A 12,256-nucleotide genomic window follows, 5' to 3' on the forward strand; every position below is an offset into this window, starting at 1 on the left:
TCTAATCTTGAGCTCCAGAATAAGAACCTGACGGCCCTGTTGCGCAATATTACCCGAGAGCAGGAGATCCAGAAGCGGGAATTCCTCCAAATACGGAAGGAAAACGAAGAACTTCGCAGGGAGCTTAAGGTTCTCCGAGAGGAAGTTGTAAATTTGAAGAATGTTCAAAGACCCTCTGGCTCCTCCTTGAAGACATCTTAAGGAGTAAGGAACGATGAGGGACAAACTGAACGTGGACAGTTTCAAGAAACTGACACAGATTTTTCTGACTTCCCGGCGGATACCATGGAGTCGGAGATGGAAATGGTGGACAGGAAGGCACTTTCTAAAATCGATAAAACCAAGCAAGTCAAACACATGGATCAGTCCAAGGGTCCTAATGAAAATCGTATTACGGAACGTCCTCTTCCTCAGAGGATACCTAAGATCACAGGCAACTTGTCTTTTACTAACAAGATGACAATACTTTCTGGTACTGAATCGCGTTCTGCAACTAATCGTTCTAGAAGACGTGCTTTCCCCGTTGAAGTTTCGGATAAAAGGAAAGCCTCCTCTTCAAAGAATAAATCGGACGGGGTTTACCCTCGTCTCAATGAACCTGAAGACTCGGGAAACGACTCTGGCCGTGATATTCAACTTATCAATGAGAAAATCTCCAGATTGATTGAACGGAGAAAGGAGTTGAAGATCGCTCGAGGTTCACACCAACCAATCACTGATACTGTAAATAGGAAAAATTCTAGGAAGCCCAGTAGAACTGAAGTTTCTGAATATTCAGATACTGATTCAAATCTTCTTCGACAAAAGGAAGGATCCCGTCGGTCTAACCTCCTATCCCCTAATCTGGATACACCAAGCGGCCCACCGGGTGGAAGAAGTGGAAGGGTGGCTCGTCGTAGGGCCCCCAAAACTGCAGCGGTCACAATTACGAGCCTAAATACTGAAGTTTCCTATGCAGATATTCTAAAGACAGCTAGGGATAAAATCTCGTTGGACAACATGGGAATCGAGGACTCTCGAATCAGAAAGTCACTTAATGGTGGAGTTATTATCGAAATTCCCGGCGCAGACGGGGCTTCAAAGGCAGATTTACTTGCCAAGAAACTCAAAGAAGTTCTGAGCGCGTCGGCCAAGATATCAAGACCTACCGTAATGGGGGAATTACGACTCTGGAATTTCGATGACTCGGTTTCCCCCACCGAGATCAAAAATATGATACCAGTTCGTGGTGACTGTGATGAACAAGACATCAAGTTGAGCACTATTCGTCGAATGAATAACGGTTTACATTCTATCTGGGCCAAATGCCCACTAACCGCGGCGCTCAGACTGACTTTATCAAACAAGATCAAAATTGGATGGACCGTTGCGCGGGTCGAGCTTCTCGAGGCTCGTCCCGTGCAGTGTTTTAAATGCTGGCGCTTTGGCCACGTCAGGAACACGTGTGAGTTCCCGGAGGATCGGACTGGCAGCTGTTTCAGGTGTGGTTCTCGCGACCACAGGATTAACACCTGCCGTGAATTTCCTTGTTGTGTTGTCTGTAAGGACGCAAGCAGGCAACACGATCATCAATTGAGCTCTACCAAAAATTGCTTTCTTAAGAACGTACCACCTAGGTCACGAGCTGGTGCGAATAGGATCAAATAAGTAAAATGTCTCTATTCACACAAATCAACCTCAATAGGAATAGAGAGGCCCAAGACCTACTCTTGCACCACTCTGAGGAGCTGGGAGCCGCGGTGTGCGTGGTATCCGAGCCTGCCCGCAGACCCGGCTCCCAGCAATGGTTCCGTAGCCTTAATGGCCTTGCTGCTGTATATGTAAATACTCGGATAGCAAAATATCCAGCAATTTTTCTCGCACAAAGTCAGAACGCAGTTATGATACAGTACGGGAGGATAAAGATTGTCTCTTGTTACATCACCCCCAACATTGACTATAACGGATACGCAAATTTCATGGACGAGTTATCTGTCTTAATCTCCAGTATCACAAATAATAATAATTTATTAGTATGCGGTGATTTCAACGCCCACGCGCTCCACTGGGGTTCGAGAAGACAGAATTTTAAGGGCGATCTCTTGGAGGATTGGGTTCACCAGGCAGACTTGAGACTGGTAAATAGGGGAAATAAACCTACTTTTGCCGCTGCTCAGGGCACTTCAATTATCGACCTAACTTGGGCCTCCCCGAACTTGATAAATAGGATCAGTCATTGGTCTGTTCGTGATGAAATTGAGTCCTTATCAGATCATATATATATCACCTTTCGTGTAAATGACTCTTCCACTAGAACTTCTTTACCTCCAAGCACACTTAAATGAAATTTTCGAAAGATGGATGTGGAAATGTACCAGATGGCCATCGACTGGATATGTGCTGTGACTCCCGGCGATGAAACGTACATGATTGATTCAATTCCGGATAAATGGATCCACCATAGTATCATCGATGCGTGCAAAGTTGCTGTTCCGCGGCTCAACACTCGTAAGTCTGGTCCTCGCATCTATTGGTGGAGTGATGAAATAGCGAGACTTAGAGCGACGATCATTGCGGCCAGAAGATCCTGGACTCGTGGTCGCCGCAGGGACCCTCCCGACATCTTATCTGAAAAGAGGGCAGCTTTAGCTTTGGCCAAGAGTGAACTCAAGTTGGAGATCCGTAAAGCGAAGTCCAGAGCTTGGCAGGAGCTCATCTCCACGTTGGATGACGACCCCTGGGGCCTTCCATATAAGGTGGTTCTAAACAGGCTCCGGAAGTCCACCCCGGGCCTTTTCATTACACTAGAACCAGACATCCTCACTCAACTCCTGGATAACCTCTTTCCGCCTGGAAACGCCCTAAGACCGGTCGATCTAGGCGACTGTGAAGAGGGAAGAACCCCAGTCATTCTGGAGGAGGTCGTCAAAGCAATAGATTCCAAGAAGAACCTAGAAACAGCTCCTGGCCCTGATGGGCTTAAGGCTATCGCATTAAAGAGGCTTCCCATTTCGATGAACGGAAGGATCGCAGTGTTTCAATATTTTGTTAAAATACGGTATATACCCCGCTTTTTGGAAGATATCGGATCTAGTACTCATTCCAAAGGTGAGGCTCCACCCGTCGGCGAGGTTCCTAAGGCTCGTCCAATATGTCTGCTTAACGAGATCGGCAAGACATTTGAGCGGGTGATAGCAAATAGGTTGACTCAATTCATGGACGAGAACCCTGCCTCAAACCTGTCGGACAACCAATTTGGTTTCCGAAGACTGCGATCCACGACTGACGCGTTGTTTCTGGTCAAGAAAATCGTCACTGAGGCTCGCGCGAATGGGAAGGTCGCACTTGCCTTCTCATTGGACATAGAAAACGCGTTTAATTCGGTCAAATTACCCGGAATAAGAACACCTCTTCGCACGAAGAATTTCCCGCTCTATCTTCGCAGGATTGTGGAAGCATTCCTCTCCGGGAGAAGGATTATATTTTTTATGCGCAATGGCAAGCGTTGTTTCAGATGGGTTAACAGGGGTGTCTCACAGGGCTCGGTTCTGGGCCCCCTGTTGTGGAACCTTGCTTTCGATCTCGTGCTAAGAACTCTGATTTTCGACGGCTGTCATATCATTTGCTACGCCGACGACACGCTACTCATAATCGTAGAGGACGATCTGGACGCTGCGTGTGCCCTTTTATGGGAGTGTTTAACCAGAATTCTAATTAACATCAGTGCACTTGGCCTTAAGATTTCCTGGGCGAAATCCGAGGCGATGCTCTTCGGTCGAGCTCCTGCCAACTCCTTTTTCGAGTTTGAGGGTCACAGGATTAGGATTGCGAAAAGTATGAAATACCTCGGAGTATATATTGATGAGACATGGTCTTTTAATATTTCACTTACATAGCGGAGAAAGTTACTAGAGTAAGTAGGGCCCTGTGTGGGATCCTCCCGAACTTGAGAGGTCCAATCGAGTGTAAGAGGAGACTTTACTATAGCGTGGTGATGTCAATCGTGCTCTATGCGGCCCCGATCTGGAGCGACGAGCTCGCTGGTTCGGGGAGCAAACAACGGATTCTGCGCCGCGCAATTCGCCTTGCGGCACTTAGAACTGTCATGGCGTATAGGACAGTCTCCTATGAGGCCGCTACTCTGCTGTCCACGATTCCTCCCGTGTACCTTTATGCGGCGTATCTGAGGCGCGTATATCTAAGACTGTGCGAATTGAAAGAATTGGGCACTTACACCTCCAGATCGCCCGCCGAGGAGCGTGCGGTGGAGTGGCTGGAGCTGCGAAGACAGTGGGCTGTACATATTGACGATGAACGGCTGTCGGGTAAGAGGTTACGGGAAGCTATCTCCCCGAATTTCGAGTCGTGGCTGGACCGTCGGACCGGTTTTTTACCTTCCGCATAACTCAGTTCCTGACTGGTCACGGCTGCTTCGGGGCTTTTCTGTTTAAAATCGGAAAAGAGGAAACCTCGATCTGCCGTTATTGCAGCCTTGCTGAGGATACAGCTGATCATACGCTCTCTGAGTGCAATTATTGGGGCTTGGAGCGTGGGGAGCTGACCGCGGTCGTGGGGCAGGACCTCTCCTTGACCGCGGTCATTGGTCAGATGTGTAATTCTCGAGAAGCTTGGTGCGCTTTCTCGACCTTCGCCGAACGAGTTCTTCGCTGTAAAGAGGAGAACGAAAGGAGGAGACAGCAGGGAATTGCGGATCCTGCGAACATCGTGGGAATTGTGGCTGGGAATGATGACTTTCCCCCTTAATATTAACTATAGTTAAGTTAGGAGGCATATATGCTTCATTGCCTTGCTTGCCCCCCCACTTATCTGCTAAAGTTGATAATATTTTTATTTCCACTATTTGTCATTCTAAATACATGAAACAATTCGGCAATGAACCAATATTTCGTAAGACAATCAATGATTTGAATAATCTATATGAAAATGGATTAAATATTCGTGTCAACGGTGAAGACATTACTGTTTATTTCCAATGCCTTTTCATAATAGGTGACAATTTAGGTTTAAATAGTACATGTGGATTTTCAGAAAGTTTCACTGCAATGCATTATTGCCGGATTTGCACAGCCACTCGCTTGCAATGTGAAGAAATGATCGCAGAAGATACAAAGCTACTTAGAACACTTGAATCGTATGAAAATGATGTATTGAAAAATGATTTCGCAAACACAGGCATAAAGGAGCGATGTGTTTTCAACAAAATTCACAATTTTCATATTGCCGAGAACATGACTGTGGATGTTATGCATGATTTTTCTGAAGGGATTGCAGTTTATACGGTTGGACAAGTGCTACAAAACTTGATAGAAGAGAAAATAATATCTTTGGAAACTCTTAATAATACTATCGAAACCTTTCCTTACAATGAAACTGAAATTTCCAATAAACCGAGACCTTTCTTCTTTATCCAAAATGAAAAGGGAGGTAAAAAATTAAAAGTTAAACAGTCAGCTTCAGAAATGCTCTGTTTGACAAGATATTTAGGACTTATGATTGGCCATTTAATTCCGGCTAGAAATAAATCTTGGAAACTGTATAGATATATTAGGCAAATACTTGGAATTATTATGTGTCCAACTTTAAATAGGGGTGAAATCGATAATCTGCAGCATCTCATTCAGAAGCATAACACGTTATACATTGCACTTTTTGGTAAATTAAAACCTAAAATGCATATCTTGATTCATTATCCTAGGATAATGATGTTGAATGGTCCTGTAATTAATTTTTCATCGATGATGTTTGAGAGAAAAAATAAAAAATTAAAAGAAGTTGCTCTCGGTACAACGTGTAGCACAAACTTACCTCTCACTATTGCTATACGTCATCAATTGCAGTTATGTTATAGAAAAGAAATGTGTGCAAATATATTTGGGGATGTTTTACTTGGGCCTGTCAAAAATGTTAATGCAGAAACTGAGTTTAAAATGTTCACAAACCTTCAAATACAAACACCCGTACAAACTTTAAAATATATACAAATTCTCAATCATACATTTTCAGTGGGAACAACATTAGTAACAAGATTTACTGATGAGTACCCACAGTTTGGTAAAATAAAAGATATTTTTTATTGTAATAAAAATGTATACATTTCAATCGATGAATATGACACGTTATATTTCAATAATTATTATTATGCATATTGCGTCAATTCAAATAACGACAAACCAAAAATTCTAATCCATGCGCAGCTTATTCCACGATTACCACCTTGCTTATCTATACTAATATATAAAATCCTTACGGGTGGTGTATGTTTGAACGTTAATAACTTAAAAACTATTGCACCGAATTTTTACTACAAGTATATGAAATAGGGGTAGAATTTTCCGGGGAGTGCTATAGGGTGTGTAGTTTTTCGTTATCTATTTTCTGGAAACCGATTTCTTTAATTTTTTTAATATTTAAAAAATAAAGAATTAAAAAAATCGGTTTCCAGAAAATAGATAACGAAAAACTACACACTCTATAGCACTCTCCGGAAAATTCTACCCCTATTTCATATACTTGTGGCAAAAATTCGGTCCAATAGTTTTTAAGTTAAAAACGTTCAAACATACATTTCGGGTGATGTATGTTTGAACGTTTTTAACTTAAAAACTATTGGACCGAATTTTTACCACAAGTATATGAAATAGGGGTAGAATTTTCCGGGGAGTGCTATAGGGTGTATAGTTTTTCGTTATCTATTTTCTGGAAACCAATTTTTTTAATTCTTTATTTTTTAAATATTAAAAAAATTAAAGAAATCGGTTTCCAGAAAATAGATAACGAAAAACTACACACCCTATAGCACTCCCCGGAAAATTCTACCCCTATTTCATATACTTGTGGTAAAAATTCGGTGCAATAGTTTTTAAGTTAAAAACGTTCCAACATACATCACCCGAAATGTATGTTTGAACGTTTTTAACTTAAAAACTATTGGATCGAATTTTTGCCACAAGTATATGAAATAGGGGTAGAATTTTCCGGAGAGTGGGAGCAAGCAGAAAATGTTAAACGGAAGACTAGGGAAAAGAGCCCTGAAAAGCGTTTACGGTAAAAAATTTTAAAGATGTATATTTGTTGTCTTTTAAAAAATATTGTTAAAAAAAATTTTTCGTTGTATAGGAAGCGAAAGTGTAACGAAAAAGATGAGGAAAAAGATAAGAATGTATAAAATTTACTGCAGAAGAAAGAATAAAAAAATAACTTGAATGTTAAAATGCTTTATATATAAAAAAATATTTATTAATTTAAAATTGAATAAATAAAATTTTATTTTAAAAATATCTCTTTTTTTAAATGATTTGGTATTCAAGATCTCGAATATATCGTATTCATGTATTCACTTATTATAAATGGTGATTGGTATATCGTTCGCCTGTCTTATGTGTGGCATGCTTCATATGTATGTGTCAACTTGCGAGGTTCGTTTCGCAAATGACTAAAAACTTACATAATTATTAAAAGTAAGGTATTGCAGTCTTCTTGCAATAACCTGCAGTTAAAACGAGAGAAAAAGACAAAGAGACAGAGAGAGAGAGAGAGAGAGAGAGAGAGAGAGAGAGAGAGAGAGAGAGAGAGAGAGAGAGAGAGAGAGAGAAGAAGAAAGCAGAAGTGTGATAAAGGAAAAAGGTAAGGATGTGTTTTAAATATTAAATTTTTTATGATAATCTTATCTATATTATCTATATAGATTGCAAAATCTTGAATGTGCAAATTTTCATTTTTATTTATCAAAATTTTTAATGATAATCTTACCTATATTAGATAATATTAGAGAGAGACACAGAGAGACAGAGAGAGAGAGATAAAAAGAAAGAGAGAAGAGAGAGAGAGAGAGAGAGAGAGAGAGAGAGAGAGAGAGAGAGAGAGAGAGAGAGAGAGAGAGAGAGAGAGAGAGAGAGAGAGAGAGAGAGAGAGAGAGAGAGAGAGAGAGAAAGAGAGAGAAAGAGAAAGCAGAAGTGTGGCAAAGGAAAAAGGTAAGAATGTTAGGAAAAGGTAAGGATGTATTTTAAATATCAGTCTCTGTTTACCGCTTATATTATAAGCATCTAAAATTACATCAATTTAAAATGACCAAGAATGCTTGGTGGAAACGCGGTGACGATTCGTCACGACAATTATAATTAAAATGTATTTTAAATATGAGTCTCTGTTGACCGCTTATATTATAAGCATCTAAAATTACATCAATTTAAAATGACCAAGAATGCTTGGTTGAAACGCGGTGACGATTCGTTACGACAATTATAATTAAATTATAATTGTCTATATAGATTGCAAAATCTTATATTTTACGCAATGAATTTAAGGAGGTTGGTTCGCTCTTCGTGCGGGGAAGGGGAAAAGCAATAGGTTAGATTTTCGTCGCGTGAAATAAACGAATTTTAGCAAATAAATATGTGGAATGCATTTAATTGCTGTTTCTTAAGGTTTAAAAAGAGTTGTTTGTACAATTGAAACCCAAATACGTTATTATCCACATTGAAATGTGGAAATAATAAATGTGGTCCTATTTTATTTTTACAATTTCTTGATAACTATAAAGACGAATCATTTCAGTCTTCGAGAAAGTTCTTCCTAAATATGTAAAGAGTTATTTGCACCTATTTTCACTAAATTCTTATCATTTTTAATATGCTTTCGAGAGTTACATTACAGGTTAGGTAACATTTCTGCTGTGTCGCCCGTGTATAAGAGAGAGACAAGAGTATAACTTCAATAATTAATTACTCGACAACCATGCAGACGATTGTCTTCAACTTTGGCATGGACGACAGATTCCCATAGACGAATATTCTCCGTAAATTTGAACTAATTCTTATCAAAGTGATTTTACTAACCACCCTCCTTAATTATTTAATCAAGATGCTTATATTATAAGCATCTAAAATTACATCAATTTAAAATGACCAAGAATGCTTGGTGGAAACGCGGTGACGATTCGTCACGACAATTATAATTAAAATGTATTTTAAATATCAGTCTCTGTTGACCGCTTATATTATAAGCATCTAAAATTACATCAATTTAAAATGACCAAGAATGCTTGGTTGAAACGCGGTGACGATTCGTCACGACAATTATAATTAAATTATATTAAATTTTTTATGATAATCTTATATAGATTGCAAAATCTTGAATGTGCAAATTTTTCTTTCTATTTATCTAAAGATGTTTCAGGTTCGAACCCTGGCTGAGGTAATATTTTACGCAATGAATTTAATTATTTAATCAAGACGTTTATATTATAAGCATCTAAAATTACATCAATTTAAAATGACCAAGAATGCTTGGTTGAAACGCGGTGACGATTCGTCACGACAATTATAATCGTCGATTATAATCATTGACAATATATAGTCAATTAAAAAATTCTTAATTGTGTTTATTATTCTCTGGCGAAGCAAATATTACTTATTCTGTTGAATATACACCTTTGACTGAGAATCGGTGTTCCATCTTACATTGTTATTGCGATAAATATTACCACATGCATCAGTGGTCGAATTGGTACGACACTCGCACGGAATGAGGGAGGTTCCAGGTTCGAACCCTGGCTGAGGTAATATTTTTCGCAATGAAGGATGTGTTTTAAATATTAGTCTCTGTTTACTTTTCTTTCTATCTCTTTAAATTTTTTATGATAATCTTATCTATATATAGATTGCAAAATCTTGAATGTGCAAATTTTTCTTTCTATTTATCCAAAGAGGTTTCAGGTTCGAACCCTGGCTGAGGTAATATTTTACGCAATGAATTTAATTATATAATCAAGACGTTTATATTATAAAAGCATTTAAAATTACATCAATTTAAAATGACCAAGAATCCTTGGTTGAAACGCGGTGACGATTCGTCAGGACGATTATAATTATAGGTATTGATTATAGGTGTTTATTTTGATGTGAAAGAGACGAAAGAAAGCAGGAGTGTGATAAAAAAAAAGGTAAAGGTGGGACAAAGAAAAAAGGAGAAACTATACTAATATATAAAATCCTAAGAATCCTTGGTTGAAACGCGGTGACGATTCGTCAGGACGATTATAATTATAGGTATTGATTATAGGTGTTTATTTTGTTGTGAAAGAGACGAAAGAAAGCAGGAGTGTGATAAAAAAAAAGGTAAAGGTGGGACAAAGAAAAAAGGAGAAACTATACTAATATATAAAATCCTTACGGGTGGTGTATGTTTGAACGTTAATAACTTAAAAACTATATTTTACGCAATGAATTTAATTATTTAATCAAGACGCTTATATTATAAGCATTTAAAATTACATCAATTTAAAATGACCAAGAATCCTTGGTTAAAATGCGGTGACGATTCCTCAGGACGATTATAATTATAGGTATTGATTATAGGTGTTTATTTTGTTGTGAAAGAGACGAAAGAAAGCAGGAGTGTGATAAAGAAAAAAGGTAAAGGTGGGACAAAGAAAAAAGAAGAAATTTCCTCTTTTTACTACTTTCTTCGTAAATAATTATAGGTATTGATTTTGTTAATAATTATAGGTATTTATTTTGTTGTCGTTTAATTACTTTGTAAATTTTTGGAAAATGCCTAAAACAAAAAAGACACAACTTTCCCGATCAACATCTAACGCTCGACGTTTGGCACAAGCTAAAAACTTAGAAAGTGTTTCTCAAAGGGAAGAACGAACTAAAGCAAAAAAATCACAACTTTCCCGATCAACGTCTAACGCTCAACGTTTGACACAAGCTAGAAACTTAGAAAGTGTTTCTCAAAGGGAGGCACGATTGTTAGAATCACGTTTACGTATGTCTAGATCTAGAGTTAGCGAATCAAATATTGAAAGGGAAGAACGTTTAGAACAAAATCGATTGCACATTTCTCAAGTCAGAGTTAATCAAACCAGTGCTGAAAGAGAAATGCACTTAGAAGGAAGAAAACTTCGATATACCGTGGCTAGAGTCGCTGAGACCAGTCCGGAGAGAGAAGAACGCTTAAAGCGTCGACGATGTCAAGTAAACCAGGCGAGAAATGCATTCAATTCATTCATTGGACCTAGATCTGCGTTTTATTATCAATCGAGTAATGATTATTTAGGTCATTTAGATTTTTTTATGGGAAAAATGGAAAAAATTTGTAATTATTGTTGTGCCAAAAAATGGTCCGCAGAGTCATTGGGAATTTGTTGCTCTAATGGACACGTCAAACTAAATGATATTGATGAACCATTAGGAATTCTGAAAGAATTACTTATTGGAACGGATCCAAGATCAAAACATTTTCAGAAGAACATTCGAAAATACAACGGATGTTTTGCAATGACATCTTTTGGAGGTAAAGAAGTTAGAGAAGGTAACTACATGCCAACGTATAAAGTGCATGGCCAAATATATCATTTGATTGGCAGTTTACTACCTTCATTAGACACAAGAGCTCAATTTCTACAAATTTATTTCACATCAGAAGACGAACAATTAAATTTGCGATATGATTCTGCACCATCTCTCAAAATAGAAATTTTGAAAACTTTACAACAGATTCTTCGTGACAATAATAGTTATGTACGTAGCTTTATAACAGCTATTGAACAGATGGCACTTAACAAAGATAACTATAAAATTGTAATTCATGCTGAAAAGCGACCGCTTGGTGAACACAGAGGTCGCTATAATGCTCCAACAACTAACGAAGTCGCAGTATTGATGGTTGACGAAGACTGTGGATTTAGGGATATAGTATTGCGATCACGCGATAATACATTTCAAAGAATATCTGAACTTCACCGTTCTTACGATCCATTGCAGTACCCTCTTATATTCATAAGAGGCGAAGATGGTTACAACATCAGTATCCCACAAATAGTACCAACCACTGGACAAGATAATCCTCGCAAAATGGTTTCCTGTATGCAGTTTTATGCGTATAAACTTATGGTAAGAGAAAATAGCTTTAACACACTACACAGATATAGCCAGTTATTTAATCAATATTGCGTTGATATGGGTGCAAAAATGATTACTGAACGATTAAATTTTATTCGGGCACATCAAAAAACATTACGAGCTGAAAATTATATACATTTGAGAGATGCTGTAAATGAAGACTCTAATGTGGCGGATATAGGGCAACTGGTTATTTTACCATCCACATTTACAGGATCACCTAGATATCTCCATGAGCGGACACAGGATGCCCTTACATATGTTCGTAATTACGGAAGACCTGATTTATTTATCACATTCACGTGCAATCCAGAATGGCCTGAAGTTAAAACAGAATTGTATCCCGGTCA

The 12,256-nt window shown here is 38.4% G+C and overlaps 1 protein-coding gene across 1 annotated transcript; it reads left to right on the forward strand.

The window, feature by feature from the left end:
- Window positions 1–285: 285 nt before the first annotated feature.
- Window positions 286–4,743, forward strand: LOC139782448 (uncharacterized). The gene is made up of 5 exons (XM_071721481.1): window positions 286–1,481; window positions 1,685–2,117; window positions 2,337–3,813; window positions 3,876–4,311; window positions 4,470–4,743. Exons 1-5 carry the CDS (start codon window positions 286–288, stop codon window positions 4,741–4,743), a joined length of 3,816 nt encoding a protein of 1,271 aa, XP_071577582.1.
- Window positions 4,744–12,256: the final 7,513 nt, after the last annotated feature.

Source organism: Temnothorax nylanderi, unplaced genomic scaffold (assembly GCF_030848795.1).
Source record: "Temnothorax nylanderi isolate EJ_2023f unplaced genomic scaffold, tnyl_v1.0 TNYL_tig0414_pilon, whole genome shotgun sequence".
NCBI lineage: Eukaryota > Metazoa > Arthropoda > Insecta > Hymenoptera > Formicidae > Temnothorax > Temnothorax nylanderi.

Excerpts from the sequence above, each read along its gene's own strand:
- LOC139782448 (XM_071721481.1), top strand. The coding sequence starts at position 286 with ATGGAGTCGGAGATGGAAATGGTGGACAGGAAGGCACTTTCTAAAATC. Across the intron at positions 1,482-1,684 it reads CGGACTGGCAGCTGTTTCAG|GAATAGAGAGGCCCAAGACC; the intron begins GTGTGGTTCTCG and ends CAACCTCAATAG. Across the intron at positions 2,118-2,336 it reads ACCAGGCAGACTTGAGACTG|ATGGATGTGGAAATGTACCA; the intron begins GTAAATAGGGGA and ends AATTTTCGAAAG.